General features: G+C 34.2%; 1 protein-coding gene across 1 annotated transcript in view; it reads right to left on the bottom strand.

The window, feature by feature from the left end:
• LOC123546990 (fat-like cadherin-related tumor suppressor homolog) overlaps positions 1–18,383 on the bottom strand; it is a 117,302-nt gene that overhangs the window by 8,221 nt on the left and 90,698 nt on the right. Inside the window, exons 12-16 of the mRNA XM_053551301.1 lie at positions 12,367–12,489; positions 7,475–7,666; positions 7,110–7,303; positions 630–1,263; positions 232–400 (exon numbers count right to left, since the gene is read on the bottom strand). Of these exons, the coding sequence (XP_053407276.1) occupies positions 232–400; positions 630–1,263; positions 7,110–7,303; positions 7,475–7,666; positions 12,367–12,489 (1,312 nt within the window). The remainder of the gene's footprint in view (positions 1–231; positions 401–629; positions 1,264–7,109; positions 7,304–7,474; positions 7,667–12,366; positions 12,490–18,383) is intronic.

Raw genomic sequence — 18,383 nt, 5'->3', positions numbered from 1 at the left:
TTATGTAATACTTACGATTTAAAGTTACAAATATCACTAATGGAGGCTGTCTACAGCATATCCCTTCATACAGTAATTGCTTCATACAACAATGATAATTGGATTATGAAATACTTTTGATGTCGAGTTTCAAATACCACTAACAAATTTGGTCTATAGCATAATCTCTTCATATAACAATGATATTGGATTATGAAATACTTACGACGTTGAGTTACAAATATGACTTACGGTGGTGGTCTACAGCATATTCCCTTCATACAGCAATGATAACAGTATGGTCCAATCCTTGTCAGCCTACAGATACGGTAACACACCAGTGACACAGCAACCACAATTACAACAGAACCAAACAGTGCTGCCAACAACCAGTAGTAACTCCATTCATCTTCATAGAAATCTGAAAAAAAAAGTCTTTAATAATTATCAGCATGTGCTTCCAATTGTTGAATAAAATGTTAAAAGTCTATAAGTCAATTAGATTTTAGTTTGTAGAAATGTTTACAGAATATAGTGTCATTCTGGTCAAGGAAAGCTTCCCTGATAATAACTCATTCAAAGAATGATTTACGCTGCAAGAGGTTATTCAGGTTTCAAGAAATGTCATGTTAATTCTGAAAACATCTTACCTTTATTTCTATCAGTTGTTGTTGTTGTTGTAGTAGTGGTAGCTGGAATCTCTATGGTGATCACTGTGGTCCCTGTTCTACCCGCTACATTATAATTTGAGGCATATGCTTCTACAGTATGTGTTGACCCAATATGCAAATCAAAACTTTCAACTGTATAGAGGTTTCCGTCATTATTTATTGTCAACAAGGCCTGTCCTGCTGCATCTAATGTATAGGTTATCACATTGTCGTCATCATCACTAGAGTCATAATCAACGGCAGACACTGTCGCCAAATACGTACCGACTTTTGTATTGGAAGGAAGATAAAAAGTGTAGGAGGTATGTGTAAATTCTGGACTGAACTCATTGTCATTCTTGACATGAATGTAGAGACTGGCAGTATCATACAGTCCATGATAGTCTGTGATTGTTATGGTACACTCCAGATCCAAGGGTGTCCCAGCTGTGTCAAGGTCATAATCTCCTTCATACTGAATGTCTCCTGAATCAGTATCAATATAGAATCTTTGCGTATTTGTAACATTGTCACAGTCTAATGAAAAGAAGTGATCTTCGTACGAGTTTCCATTATCTGTGAGGTCTTCATCATTGAAGGTAAACAATGTACCAGCAGTAACCTGAGTACCATCCTGATACAGAAAACAACATGAAGCAGACAGTATGGATACTGTATAATTGAATATGTGTGCATGACAAAAGTTCCACAAAATATTAAAAGTAGGCATTTTCTTTCTTCCTAATGATAGACTGGATGTGTGTCCATAGGTCACTGGTGCCCCCATTGCCTATCACTGTACATGGTTTCAGGACTCTAGGTGAAATATTTCTTAGATACATGCAACACAAACTTTTAAGTACTTTTACATGTATTTTTCACTAGGTCAAGGACCACAACTCTGGTCTAGAGGAGTGAAATTCCAAAGAGAATGCCAGGCCAACAACATCATATGCTTGATTGTTTCCTTACAATGTTTCATAATCCTAGGTCAAACACTTTTTGAGATACATGCTACATAAACTTTTATGCCCTTTTTATGCACTTTTTTGGACAAAGTGAAGGGCAGTTTCTCTGGTTTGGCTGTGTAAAATCACAATTAAAACACCAAGTGTACAACATCACATGCTGAAGGACAATCCTGTGAGGTTTGATGACTCTGGGTCAAATACTTTGAGATATACACAACACAATTTTGGATGGACAGACAAACATACTTTTGACTAAGTCAAGGGCCATAACTCTGTTCTGGCTGTGTGAAATCTCAGTTAAATCACCAGAAGCACAACATACGAGGGGTGTTCAATATGTAATGTTACTCCGTATGTAGTTCCATAACCGCTGGTTATATTTAGATGCGGTTTTATAGAGCAATTTATTGGGAACACAATGCTATATCATCTATAAAAATCGACATGTTCAAAGTAAAAATATAATCATTTTAGTGAGGTGTACTCAGGTATACTGGACATTAATTAAAATTTGGGTTTGTCCTAGGCATCCAGAGTCTCAGAAAAATTTAATAACTTGTAAAATCACAAAATTCTATCATTTTTCTACGAGGTACAGCAATTTGTAATGAGTTTGCATTTGTTTTAAACTATTTATTGCATTTTTAATTTTACAACACAACTAAAAATATCTAAACTCGAGATTGATTCCATCTGGAATGGGTGTTGAGAGCAATTAATCAAAGTTGTAAGAACTAGTTTCGCAATCAAGAAGTAAGATACTAGTATCAACTTACGATACAAGATTTTTTAAAATGATGATTATCGCGCCTGACAAAATTGCAGAGGCTTATTGTACTCAACTTATCATTTTTCGAGTAAAAATATACACACTCAATTTAATACTGTTATAAACTTTTTTATTCTAGTTTTCAAATATTATTGTGAAGATCATGATTTGTTTTATCTGTTAAAACTGAAAATTGAACTATAGTTCTAGTGTTGAATAATAGAATCAAGGAATTGCATATTACAATCTCAATATTTTGGACATAAAATTGCCCAGTATACCCGAGTACACCTCATTAAAATGATTATATTTTTACTTTGAATCTAGCGATTTTTATAATTTATATAGCATTGCGTTCCCAATAAATTGCTCTATAAGGTGCCGAAAACCGCATCTAAAAATAACAAGCGGTTACGGAACTACATACGGAGTAACATTACATATTGAACGCCCCTCGTATGCTGAATGACAATCGTGTGAGGTTTGGTAACTCTGTGCCAAATACTTTTTTTCCTTGATGTAACTATAAAGTGTACCAACATTCAACAATATAATTATAGAAAAGTCTCCCTTAATGAAAAAAAAATCCAAAAAAAAAGATTTTCCGACCTACCTACCCTAATTTTTTTGAGCATGTTACCGGAAACAAAGAATTTTTTTTTTAGGCCTAACATTTTTGAATCTGTTTTCTAAATGTCTTAGGAAGAAGCACTGATACCTACTGGAAGAGCAATAACTTTTGTAAAGTTGTCATACCGTTCACTATTATTTACATCCTTGGCTTCCACAACATTGGTAAAATGAGGACTTTTCAGACTGTCTACCAGTAAAACATAATAATGTATAATATAAATCAATTACAGCATAAAATTATAATGAACAGGATCATAATATAAATGACTTTTCATTTAAGCCAATAGATAATGTAACTGGTGACATTAATCCCTTATGTGAAGAGTCTTTTTGGACTCATAAGTTAAAAACATAACAACATAAAAGTTTGAATTCCAAAACTGTGTTAGATGTTTGATGACTACCAGTAATATCCTAATTTCCATCTGTTTTTTCATATATATATTTTCTATGGGAAATATTTGCATCTTTGATCAAAATTACAGGTTTTGTTTTTCATTTTGATATTTTGTTGACTATGTAATACCATGTACTGATTACATGTATTTAACAAAGTCAAGTCATGTCAAAATATATATTGGCATAAACATATATACATGTTGTTTGCCAAAATCACCATCTGGCGGTTTGCTTAATTAACAGACATCAGTTGAAAAGCCTGTCAAACTGGAAGATGCTTTTGTAGAAAAGTGCATGTCTCCCCCGATGCATAGTCATATAGGCAAGAAATCAATAGAGGACAGGAGTGAAAGTCAAAGAGACACTGATGGTTGGCTGCATTAGGGATCATCTACTCTGCATGTCCAATCATTCTGGGTCAAGTGGTTCTCAAGTTATTGACTGAAAAGTGTTTTCTATGTTCAGCCCCCTGTGACCCTGACCATTGATGGAATGACCCCAAAAACAATAAGGGTCATCTACTCTGTAAGTTCTATCACCCTATGAAGTTTGAAGGTTCTAGGTCAAATGGTTCTCAAGTTATTGACCGGAAATGGATTTCCATGTTCTATCCACTGCGACCTCGACCTTTAATACAGTGACCCCAAAATCAATAGGGGTCATCTTCTTTGCATGTCCAATCATCCTATAAAGTTTCAACATTCTTGGTCCAGCGGTTCTCAAGTTACTGACCGGAAATGGTTTTCCATGTTCAGGCCCCTGTGACCTTGACATTAAATAGAGTGACCCCAAAGTCAATAAGGTTCATGTACTCTGCATGTCCAATCATCCTATGAAGTTTCAACATTCTGGGTCAAGTGGTTCTCAAGTTATTGATCAGAAATGGTTTTCCATGTTCAGGCCCCTGTGACCTTGACTTTTATCAGAGTAATCCCAAAATCAATAAGGTTCATCTACTCTGCATGACCAATCATCCTATGAAGTTTTATCATTCAGTGTTAAGTGGTTCTCACGTTATTGATCGGAAATGGTTTTCCATGTTCAGGCCCCTGTGACCTTGACTTTTATCAGAGTAATCCCAAAATCAATAAGGTTCATCTACTCTGCATGACCAATCACCCTATGAAGTTTTATCATTCTGTGTTAAGTGGTTCTCACGTTATTGATCGGAAATGGTTTTCCATGTTCAGGCCCCTGTGACCTTGACCTTTGATGGAGTGACCCCAAAAACAATAGGGGTCATCTACTCCATAAGCCCTGCCATCCTATGAAGTTTGAAGGTTCTAGGTCAAATGGTTCTCCAGTTATTGATCGAAAATGAAGTGTGACGGATGGACGGAAGGACGGACAGGACAAAAGCAATATGTCTCCCCCAGTGGGAGAGAGACATAATTATAACAAACATGACAATACTACATGTATTGATAGCATGAAAATAAGAAAGATATAAATATATGTACCATATTAAATTCATATTTACACAATGCATTGTATCATTACTACAACCTATAATATATAATCTTTACTGTATATATTAAAATTAAATATATCAAACAATATTATTTGAAGCCTTCATAGCAAGATCAACAAACTTAGCAAGCTTAATAACAACAATTTTTGTAAGCAGATTTCAGTTTTCTGAATTTTGCCATATAAGACCATGTATAATAATTAAGAAATAATCAATAGCAAAACTGTGTTTGTACACTATTTATACAAAATGGGTGGTTATATGTCGGGTGTAATAATTTCACAAGGGCACAGCCTGAGTGAAATTATTTCTATGACGTAAACCGCCCAAGTGTATAAATAGTGTTCAAACAGAGTTTTGCTATAAATTATTCAATTCTACATCTATATCTTTTATTGTATAATTTACATAAAATATGATAGAACTGTTTATTGGCGCATTGTATGGCATCAAACGGTAGGTCCTCACGCTCCTTTGTTTACACACGCCAGGACCGGAAAAGGTAATACATCTTGCGGAATAGTTCCGTTAGGGTGCAAATGATGGCAAATTATTTTGCCCAGCTAATAAACAAATCTGTGTATGTGTTTGTGTGTGTTTGTGTGTGTTTGTGTGCGTGCACATGTGTGTGTGGATAATTAAGACAGTTATGCTATGTGACATTTTGTTTTAAACATGTTTTTAAGTAAAATATATGATCAAATTGAAAGTGCTATTTCTCAATGCGTACATGGTGCTAAATATCACCTAGACGTGACGTCAACATAATATTGTTATGATTATTAAAGCATTGTTAGAATATTGGAATGTTAGAATATTTGAATGTCTATTCAAAAGACTTGATCACAAATTGCTGTATAATGGACATACCAACAGAAAATGAAACTCTGATTCTACTTGATTTAAATTACATCAACTACATACTCTGTCAGATCTAACAACATTTCTGTAGCATCTTCTTCTATCTCTAAATGATGAGATGAACATCTTAATCTTGCTATTTAAAGTGTTTCTACAAGCATCATTATTTATTATGCTTAAATAATTTTCTTGAACAAAATTTAACTTAAATTGTTTACTGTAATCCAATTTAGTAGATGAATAAAGTTCAGCCAACCATTGCTGTAACTATTACTGGTCATAAATTCTCTGTTACATTACTACTTACTACATTAACATTTGTTTCAGATAATCTATCATAATCCCACAAATAAGAAAATCCAAGTTCATTTAAAAAGTGTCTCACATTAACTGACCAGCTACTTAACAACATATTATTTGTGTCATTGTGCCATCATTAATTTATGCATTAATACATTTTCAAAATTTTGTACCAATACTAAATTCTAATTTTTTGTATTACATACATAGGAAATACACTAAATTCTCCATATGCACTGCTACATGTTTGTTGCTTAACACCAAGAATTTGTTTAAGATACTTTAGGTATATATACTTTCTATGTCTGGACACATGGAAACCCCATATCTCAGATCCATAACACAATATTGGTAATACTATAGTCTAAGAATTGAACAGTTTTACCTTGTCTGTAACATCTAAAATAACATCATCAAACAGTGAGTTTAGAGAAAGTAGGGATTTTAATGCCTGTGTAGATAATGCCTCCATCAAGTAATAACAAAGATAAAGTGATAGTGCGTAAAAACTAAGATGTTACGTTAATGCGGTCACTGATGCAGGGTTGAGTAGGATAGCTCGGCATTTTATACTGTACAGCTGAGCTAAAATTCAACTACGCAACCCTATCATTTTATTGAGTATATTTTGAAGTTTCAAAATATTCAGAGTTTTATGGAAATTGTTTTGATCAGAACATGCAGAACTATCTTGCATTACAAAATACAGATCCTGAAAAGTCAGGAATAATGATAAGAAGTGTAAAGCATTTACAACACTATCAATGCAATCTAAAACATCAGTAGATATTGCTGGATTACCACCAACAATTATTTTTTACAAACTATAACTATATTTCTTATTTTTCCACACCTCGTGTTTTTATTTCGATGTAAATGAGATGTGAAACCAAAATTTGTAGTCCTGTTTGGCGCCATATAACCTATACTGTGTTGGTGCGCCGTAAAACCCAAATAAATAAATAAATAAATATTTCTTATTTTGATTGCTACCAATAACACAGATTACTTTGGTAGTTGTTTAAATATTTAACTATATGCAGAGTGGCAAAGTTAAAGTTAACAAATCAACATACCGGTCCTTCAAGAATTTCTATGGCATAATAATCTTCAGTAAACCATGGTGCCTCATTCTCATTTATAATCTGAATGGTAAGAGTATCAGAGGTGGTACTCTTTACATCACCTACAGTAATGGTGAGGTCATAATTTGTACTCACACCCACTTCTTCTGCATCAATCTCAGAAAAAGCAAGGGAGAGAATTCCAGCTGAAACACACACAATTCAAAAATTACACTTCAGTTTAATTCACTCTCTATATGCTCTTGAAGAGAAGAGAATTAACACAAAAAGGCATTTAACAGCACATTTTCAGTTAAATATGGAACGATTATTTACTATTGTAAGATGGTAATAAAATTAAATTTTCATCAACTTACAGTCAGGATCAATGCTGAAGAAACGACTGGCTGTATCAGCACTGTATGATATAGTCCATGATTTGGTATCTAAGCTACCCCTGTTAGCATCTGCATATTCAAAGGTATAGATTGACGTTCCTGTCACCATGTTTTCCTGAAGCTGTACTGTATTTGGAGGCATGTTGGTAATTGTTACCGGGTGATTGATATCTGAGGTCAATCAAAAGATGATTACATTTGTGTTTAAAACTCCATCATTAATCAAAGATATATATTTTGTACAGATCTATGTTCCCCATAAAGCTGGGAGCTACTGAAGTAAGATTAAAGCTTAGGTAGCACTTAAGGAGGTAGGTTACCTTCATATTTGTATGTGCGCATGTCCAACCGGAAGCTAACGTGACGATTTACGACGGCGTTTACGACAAATTAAATGTGTCTGTATATTCATTCTTCTGAAAATTAATCATGAACCTGTCTTCGATCTGATGCTTTATGGTTTAATAATGCAGAAATAATGAATAAATTGCCGCAGAAACGCTGCAAAACAATGTTGCCTTAAAATGACGTCATTGACGTCATGACGTTACGTGTCAGTTACCGCGCAAAATTAATAGCTTTTATCTTGAAAGTACGTAATTCTGTGCATTTTCTTTACTTTAACTATTTTCAAATAACCATTATTTGCTGAAATACTTTTTATGAGTCTTTTGCTCTGAATAATAATCAATATTTTGCTTCTTTTATGTAGATATATTGAAATGTTATGCGGAATGTAAGAAAATGGATGATGATAAGCAATGTTATTTGGAATATAGTTGGGTGAAAGGTTACTTGTTCTTGCATACCAGACGGGGATTTCCGGTATTTTTACCAGTGCTGGAAAAATCCATCTTACACCCCGGGGTGTAAGATGACTCTCGTGCTTTAAATGACGTATTACGAACTACATATATGTAGAAGGTTTATGTAGTTATTTATACTTTATTTCGAAAAACGGAATAAAAATCCAATACCTTGACAGTTCCTCTTTGCTCCTGATAGTATATTTCTCGATTCAAAATATGTTATTTTATCAAATATTCATAACGTTACGCTGCAACTGATAAAACAAAACCGGAACTAAACATTGTTGTTTGTCTTTGAAACGTCATGACGTCTTTCCTGTTTACGGATGTTGATTTCCCGCACTTTGTTTAAATACGCTGCTATAAGAAATAGTTCTAAAAAGAAAGCCGTTCGACTGATTTTATTTTTATTATTATATCTTGATATCGGTATGCAAGAAAAAGATTCTGTCACTGGTTATAGGTACAGATGGGAATATCCGGCTCTCGGGTAACTGTTTAGGCGGTAACTCGGTAGGAACCTCGTTACCGCCTAAACAGTTACCCTCGAGGCCGGAAATTCCCATCTGCACCTATAACCAGTGAAAGAATCTTATATTACGGCCATTTTCAAATAAAAAATCTAGCAGTTTGATTTCTAATACCTATTTTTCAGGTTCCGTTGATAATTTGTTACTTATGTACTAAAACTAAGATCTAAAATTGTTGCAATTTCAGTAGAAAATTGTGGTTTCTTGAATTTAATTGATGTTACCATGGAAACGAAGCCCGTGACCTATGTATCTAAATGTAAAATTTAAAAGCGTTGACACTGGTCTATATAAGAAACACAGCTTCGGCTTTTTATTTTCATTTCAACAATACCATGAGAATAAAAGCAGCATGCTGAACGATTTTTCCTTGAAAAATTCCAGACGAGGGGTACTGCTGTAAGTATTCTGAGCTGTGAAATTTGTTTGAATAAATGCAAATAACACGAAAATATAACTTACGTTAGAAATAATATGTTTTAAAACTACATCAACTAGAAAGATAATCTTATTCAATACTTTTTATAAAAAAAATTAGGACAAAAAGCAAGATATAAGCTATTTTAAACATCTCTGTTGCCATGGTTACTTTAAACTTTAAGAAAAATAGGGTACCATGTAAAGTGCTTAGTATTTTGCTAATAATATTACCCAAATATTCCCTGTTGGTCATTAACAGAATAGCACTGAGGCCATCGAAAACCCTTATTTATATACATAGTTGTTTAAAAATGAGAGAAAATGCGTTACCATGGAAACACGAGCCCCACGACATATACATTTTAAGCTTATATTAGAAAGCTAACGTGCATATTAGTAAAATTATCAATTATGCAGACTTCTACGGATATCGATGAAACTAAAATACACTGAAAAGTGTTAAATATCTGTATTTTCCTTCTTCTTTCAATATGAAATACCTTTGGAGGGTCATGTTCTTCAAACCTGGATACAAATTTAACTTGAAGGGATAGAGACAAACGAAATTGAGATTGTAGCAGTTAAAACTTCATATTACACGAAATACAAAAGAATGCTGCGGTTCAACTAATTTGAATTTTACCCTTGTAACAAGGTAACCTACCTCCTTAAATCAATAATATATATTTCTTTACATGACAAGTATTTTTACGTTTATGTAAAATGAATATGCTTAAAAATTGTGAAAAAGTAATATATATACTATAAAATTACTAATATTGGGTGGAAGTTTATTTTTGCAGATTCAATTGTTACATCAATCTTTGAAATTACATCTCAGTAATGCTGCGTTTACACTTAGCCACGATGTCCACGATTTAAAAACAGCACGGAGCTCCACGATTTATTGCATCAATTTTGTATTACTACGCTTTCCTACGCTCTCAGTATGTTTTGTTACGAAACCAACATGATCTGGTCAAGATCTGCCACGACTTTCATCACGTTCTCTCAAGTTCACTTACGATTACCACGATATGCTATCACGTTTTGTCAAGTTCTATTTAGATCCCTCACGTTATCAAGTTCTGTTAAGCTCTGCTACGACTTATGGCCATGATTTGATCAAGATTGTCACGTTTTGAGCATGATTGGAGTATAAATAGGAGGCATGGGTCATCCTCTCATTCTCTCCAGAGATTCCAAAGAGGAATGAGCTATGCATCTAAGAGATGAAGAAGATGTCGAATTGGCAATTTTTATGTATGCCTTTATAGTTACTCGTCGTCAGCAGCAACAAGGGATGGAACAGGACAGGATAGAAGAGAGGAAGGTGATGAAGAAATAGAAGGCCTAGGCCCTGCAGGATGAGACCATGATTAAGTGTAAACCGAAGGCACCAATTGGGATAATACTCTCAACTTCTCAACAGAGAACTCAGGCGTGATGTAGGTTTCTATGTCAACTATGTCAAGATGCCTCCAGATCTATTTGAACTTAAGGAATCATGTTTCCAAGTTCACCAAGATCCCCTACGATGGAGCATCAAGGTCTGATGTGCTATGTTAAGGTCTGTTAAGCTGTGCTACGCTCTACTACGATTTCCACTTCCTATATCACACTCTCTCAAAATTTAATGAAAATCGGGATAATCGTGGAAAAAGTTTTGACTGTCAAAAATTTTGTCACGATCCTTACGATCATCACGATTCCACCAAGTTCCCTCAAGATCACCACGATTCGATACCATGACCCCCCATGCTTCACTCAAATCGTGAACATCGTGGACATCGTGGCTAAGTGTAAACGCAGCATAAACAACACAAATTTCATTTCTTTTTGAAACCTACCATGAATAAGGCATTTTTGCCAAATACACAAATTTAGTTCTAATGAAATCAAATGATTTTACTTAATTCAACAAAAAGATTAATGCCTCACCAATATTAAAGAATAAAATACACAACATTTGTTTGAAGAAACTGTCATTTCTATATATTTTAATGCTCTGAGATGTCTTTGAATTATCTAGTCAGGAAATAATTTTTACTAATTTAAGGCATTATAAATTTTCCACTTTTTTAAATTATACTGGTTGGCGTCCCAGAATTTCTGAAAACCCAGAAACCCGGACAGTCGCATAAACGCTTATTTTGGCGTTAGTTTTTATCTTTGTTGACAAGTACAAAGACGCTTGCATTATGTGCAACATCCACTGCAACAATTGCAAATCGGTGAGTAAAACTTACAAAATTGGAATATTTACATTTGTTCACGAAATGTTGTGACAGCTCCCGCTGGGGGATGTTGCATGTGCTTTCAGTGCGCTTGCACATACTTGTTTTGAGGCCCCAACATTATTCAAGGGGTACTCATGTACAATCTGCTAAAATTTATGCAGAGGAGAAAATTGCGTGTTTCAAAACAAGTGTCAAGGTTTTCCCGTTAATAACATGAGTTAAATGCGTTTTTATTAACCAATTTTTTTTTTAATTACAATTTTGTGTCTTATATAGGCCAGCTGAATTTTTTAACTCTCGACAGCCTTATATCAAACATTAATAGTTGAATGTAAACTAAGTAAACATATCTTTTTATCCTTAACACCAACCTAAAAGTGATTCTGCGAGACAGAAATGATGATAATTAGTGTTTTCCTACTGTCCGATTTCTGGGTCCTGCAACACTCTAAAAACGTTAAATTTACATACCCTCTTTTGGGCCTCAGTGACGTGTTCAGTTTATTTTTAGATACAAACAAATTCGCGTTTAGTGACACCGAAGAACTGAAGTTGATTCAGGTAACATTTCATGGATCTTGAATTAAAAATAAAAATATGACAGCTGAAAAGGTTGTAAAATTGTCCAAATCTGGGTCGCCAACCAGCAGTGTCTATAACTCTGAGCATGTCTTTCAGTTTTCAGTAAAAATATAAAAAGAATTTGAAGTTAAAATCACACCCCTTGTAAGTAATGTTCAACTCCAATTTTGCAAAGTCCAAAGCTCAAAATAGTCAACATGATAAGCTTAGAAAATAAACTCAATTGTTTTAACTGAATTATTCTTAACAAGTATTACTTGTATCATTTAACAAAATAAAAGGTATCTTACTGATTAAATAGATATGTAGATTATTTGTATTTTGAGTTCCACCAGCGTCTGTTGCCGTCATTTGACAGTCAAACTGGTGGTTTGTTGCAGATTGCAAAAACTTCTTCAAAACAACATCACCGTCTGAAAAATTAACTAGATGACTGTGTGTCCATACACTGGTGCTCCCACTTCCTGGTTTCATGACTCTAGGTGATTTTTTTAAAGATATATGCAATACAATCTATTAGGCACTTCATGTGTATTTTCCACTAGGTCAAGAAACAAAACCAAGCGTACAACTTCACATGCTATATTACAATCCTGTAACATTTCATAACTCTAAGTCAAGGACCAACACCAGGCATACAACTTCACATGCTATATTACAATCCTGTAACATTTCATATCTCTAAGTCAAGGGCCAACACCAGGCATACAACTTCACATGCTATATTACAATCCTGTAACATTTCATATCTCTAAGTCAAGGACCAACACCAGGCGTACAACTTCACCACAGACACTTGGGGCTCGGACCACCACACACCCCATTCTCCTCCACCCCTGGTTAAGTTTAGCCAATATATTTTAGCATTTTACCATGTATTAAGCATATATGTGACGATCATAAAATGCATTTTGTAACATTTCAGCGTTTTTTTAAAAAATGTATTTTAACCATCAATGCTCTCAATATTACAAGATATGAAACATCGCACGAACAATGGGAACACTTGCTTGTGCTGGACCCTCGCTTTGTGTAGCGCATGTCATAAACCGGGAACCAAAATTGTTACTCTTACGGCTATGTTAAACCAGATCATCACTTCTTTATGTAAACAAACCTCGTGTAACACGTGCTCAAGCGATAATTCGGTATAATGCAGTCGAAACGGTATCAATTTTGGTACCCGGCAACGATATGTGCATGCAGTTCAAAGCAGGGATCTATTCGCAAGGAAGTGTTCCATAGAATTTAGATAGATTGATTTATATTATTTATTGATTTCTCGTCGGAATACAAATGACAGTTGTCGGGACCGGTGTCATTTGACAAAATGGTAACAGATCTGACGACTGATACCAGTGATTCATTGATAGGGGTTCGTTTAAACGTTTATCTGGCTATTGTTTCCCTAGTGTTCGTGCAATGTTTCATATCTTGTAATATCGAGAGCATTGATGGTAAAAATACATTTTTTTAAAAACACGCTGAAATGTTACAAAATGCGTTTTATGATCGTCACCTATGCTCAATACATGGTAAAATGCTAAAATATATTGGCTAAACTTAACCAGGGGCGGAGGAGAATGGGGTGTGTGGAGGTCCGAGCCCCAAGTGTCTGTGAACTTCACATGCTATATTACAATCCTGTAACATTTCATAACTCTATGTCAAGGACCAACACCATGCGTACAACTTCACATGCTGTATGACAATCCTGTAACATTTTATATCTCTAAGTCAAATACTATTTGAGATACATTCATTACAAACTTGCCTGCCCTTCATGCATATTTTGAGTAAGTCAAGAGCCATAACTTTGGTCTTGCAGAGTGAAATCCATAACAAAACTCAGGTGCATAAATTTACATACTGAATAGTATTCCAACATGGTTACATGATTCTATATCAAATATCTTGTAAGACATATGCACACAAACTTTAACCAATCTATACCTATTTTTCACGAAGTCAAAGACCATATCTCTGCTCTTGCTGAATGAAATCTTAAACATAGTACAGGTGTTCAACTACATATGGTATATAACAATCATTTAATGTTTTATGACTCTAAAACAAATACATTTTAAGATACATGCGATACAAATCAAATGTCAGTGTATGCAAATTTTTTACTAAATCAAGGGCTATAACTCTGGTCTGACCAATAGAAGTAAAAAAAAAACCCCAGGTGCACAACTTCACCTGCTGAGTAATACTACTATTAAGAAGATGAACTTAGGAGTTTTTCCTATATCAGGGCAGCGCTTAAATGGAGGGGTGTACCAAAAAGTGATAGGAAAATCATACTTAACTCATGGCGCAAAAGTACAAAACAGCAATACCACTGTTACATTTCGAAATGGATTCAGTTCTGTGGGGAAAGGGTTAATCCCCTTCAACCCTCTCTCAACCATGTGTTAAAATTTTTATCAACATTATTTCATAGTGGTAGGAAATACAAGACTTTAGGACTTGCAAAGTCTACCATGTGTATTCTTAAAATTGTTTAGTAACATTGACATTAGCAAATCTGAAGAAGTAATCAGATTCATGAAAGGTGTCTTCATAGAAAGGCAAGCTTTACCCAGATATAAGCTGATATGGGATGTAAATAAAGTATTGTCATATTTCGGGACACTCACTGAAACAACTTTGATACAACTTTAATGTAAGCTATGTATGTTGTTAACAGCACAGCGTTGTCAAACTTTGCACTTAATTGAAATTCCTGATATCAGAATTTCAGACATGGTAGTTACTATTTTACCAAATCACATGTTGAAACAAATTCTAACACAAACCATTTCATTTTCCTATTAAACAAAGAAAGCTGAAAACTGTGTGTTATTAAACAACAATTCATTTTTCTGATGTCATATGGTAATACTACTTGGTTACCTGGTAATACTACTCATTAACTGGTTATACAACTAAGTTAACTGGTAATACTACTAGGTTAACTGGTTATACAACTATGTTAACTGGTAATATTTCTAGGTTAACTTGTTATACTACTAGATTAACTGGTAACTGGTAATACTATTAGGTTAACTGGTTATACTTCTAGGTTAACTCCTAGGTTAACTGGTAATACTACTAGGTTAACTGGTAATACTTACAGGTTAACTGGTTATACTACTAGGTTAACTGGAAACATTTCTAGGTTAACTGGTAATACTACTAGGTTAACTGGTAATACTCCTTGGTTAACTGGTAATACTACTAGGTTAACTGGTAATACTATAAGCTTAACTGGTAATACTATTAGTTAACTGGTAACACTTCTAGGTTAACTGTTAACACTACTAGGTTAACTGGTAACACTTCTGTGTTAACTGGTAATACTTATAGGTTAACTGACAATACTACTAGTTTAACTGGTAATACTACTAGATTAACTGCTAATACTACTAGGTTAACTGGTAACACTTCTAGGTTAACTGGTAACACTTCTATGTTAACTGGTAATACTACTAGTTTAACTTGTAATACTACTAGGTTAACTGGTAATACTTCTAGGTTGACTGACAATACTACTAGTTTAACTGGTAATACTTTTAGGTTAACTGGTAATACTACTAGGTAAAGGTAACATAATATGAAAAAAATGCCTGATAATGCTTTGAAAACACATTCATTTAATCAAGTTATAGCACTAATAAACATGAGGACCATAAAGGCCCTATACTACTCACCTAACAGCTCAAATTAACTTGTTATACTACTAGATTAACTGGTAACTGGCAATACTACTAGATTAACTTGTAATACTTCTAGGTCAAGTAAATACTACTGCTAGGTAAACTGGTAATACTACTAGGTTAACTGGAATTGCTACCAGATTAACTAGTAATACTACCAGGTTAACTGGTTATACCACTAGGTTAACGGGTAAAACTACTAGGTTAACTGGTAATACCACTAGGTTAACTGGTTATACCATTAGGTTAACTGGTTATACTACTAAGTTAACTGGTTATACCACTAGGTTAACTGGTAACTGGTTATACTAATAGGTGAACTGGTATTACTTCACAGTTAACAGGTTATACCACTAGGCTTACTGGTATAACTGGTTATGCAGCTAGGTTAACTGGTCAAACCACTAAGTTAACTGGTTATACTACTAGGTTAACTGGTTATACCACTAGTTTAACTCATTATACTACTAGGCTAACTGGTTATACCACTAGGTTAACTGGTATTACTTCATGGTTAACTGGTAATGCTACTACACTACTGGTAAATCATTTTACCACTAGGATAACTGACTATACCACTAGGTTAACTGGTCAACAACTAGGATAAGTTTTTATACTTCTAGGCTAACTAGTTATACCACTAGGATAACTGGTTATACTTCTAGTTTAACTGGTTATACCACTAGGTTAACTGGTTATACCACTAGGGTGACTTTTTACACAACTAGGTTAACTAGTCATACCACTAGGTTTACTGGTTATACTTCTAGTTTAACTGGATATACCACTAGGTTTACTTTTAACACTACTAGGTTAACTGGTTATACCACTAGGTTAACTGGTTATACCACTAGGGTGACTTTTTACACAACTAGGTTAACTAGTCATACCACTAGGTTTACTGGTTATACTTCTAGTTTAACTGGATATACCACTAGGTTTACTTTTAACACTACTAGGTTAACTGGTTATACCACTAGGTTAACTGGTAACTGGTAATAGTACTAGGTTAACTGGCAATACTCCTAGGTTAACTGGTAATACTAATAGGCTAACTGGAAATACTACTAGATTAACTGGTAATACTCCTAGGTTAACTGGTAATACTCCTAGGTTAACTGGTAATACTACTATGTTAACTGGTTATACTACTAGGTTAACTGGTAATACTACTAGGTTAACTGGTAATACTACAACTTTAACCGGTAATACTACTAGTTTTACTGGTAATACTATTAGGTTTAACTGATAATACTGGTAACACTACTAGGTTAACTGGTAATACTAACAGGTTAACTGGTAAAACTACTAGGTTAACTGGTAACACTTCTAGGTTAACTGGTAATACTACTAGTTTAACTGGTAATACTCCTAGGTTAACTGGTAATACTCCTAGGTTAACAGGTAATACTACTAGGTTAACTGGTTATACTACTAGGTTAACTGGTAATACTCCTAGGTTAACTGGTAATACTACTAGGTTAGATGGTAATACTATTAGGTTTACTGGTAATACTATTAGGTTAACTGCTAATACTACTAGGTTAACTGGTAACACTTCTAGGTTAACTGGTAACACTTCTAGGTTAACTGGTAATACTACTAGTTTAACTTGTAATACTACTAGGTTAACTGGTAATACTTATAGGTTAACTGACAATACTACTAGTTTAACTGGTAATACTTTAAGGTTAACTGGTAATACTACTAGGTAAAGGTAACATAATATGAAAAAAAATGCCTGATAATGCTTTGAATACACATTCATTTAATCAAGTTATGGCACCAATAAACAAGAGGACCATAAAGGCCCTATACTGCTCACTTAACAGCTCAAATAGGTAACAATTCTAGCACAGTCATCAAATTAACATTTCCGCCAAATTACATTTAAAACTGGATCGCAGATTCAGAGGGGAAAATTTCAAATTTTCCCATAGACAACTAGATATAGAGAAATCTAGCCCCATTCCCCACAAGCAACCATGTTTGTTCTAGCAAATTTGCTCTAAAAGTGGAAGGACAATGGACAAATGGAAGTGGGTATGAGGGACAGCGAGTGGTCAAGATAGCTTTGAGAGCACTCTGTGATACAGTGGTACATAAACTGACATTGTTATACTCCATGAATATATCCTGAACAGAAATGTGTTAATATTTGCATAAGAACATGAATGAACAAGCAAATTCATCCCCGCAATATGAGATAAAGCTTTCACTTACGAAGAAGGATTTGTTGCCTACAAAAAGCACTTTAATGCAAATGAATTTCAGTCTCTTTGAAAGCCGCTCAATGTTTACTAAATCATTGAATGAAAACCATTTTTCTAACTTAGTAAGAACGACCTTGACCAAAGCTAATCAAAATGAAACAAAAACATTGGTTACTACGAAAGCTACATATTTACCAGGTTTAGTCTGCTTGCCTCAATTGTAACTGGAGTTATTGATAAAAAAAATCCATTTTTAGTAACAATGATCTTGCCCTTGATCCAAGCAACCAGTATACATCCAAAATCATGGCCCTAAATTCAAAGTTTGATTGCAATACCCTATTTGTTACTGAAGATATTAAGCAGAAACAATTTTCTATTTTTGGTAAGAGC

The sequence above is a fragment of the Mercenaria mercenaria genome, chromosome 9 (genome assembly GCF_021730395.1).
Source record: "Mercenaria mercenaria strain notata chromosome 9, MADL_Memer_1, whole genome shotgun sequence".
NCBI lineage: Eukaryota > Metazoa > Mollusca > Bivalvia > Venerida > Veneridae > Mercenaria > Mercenaria mercenaria.
The sequence above is the reverse complement of the archived record's forward strand: the minus strand, read 5'-3'. Positions and strand labels throughout refer to the sequence as shown.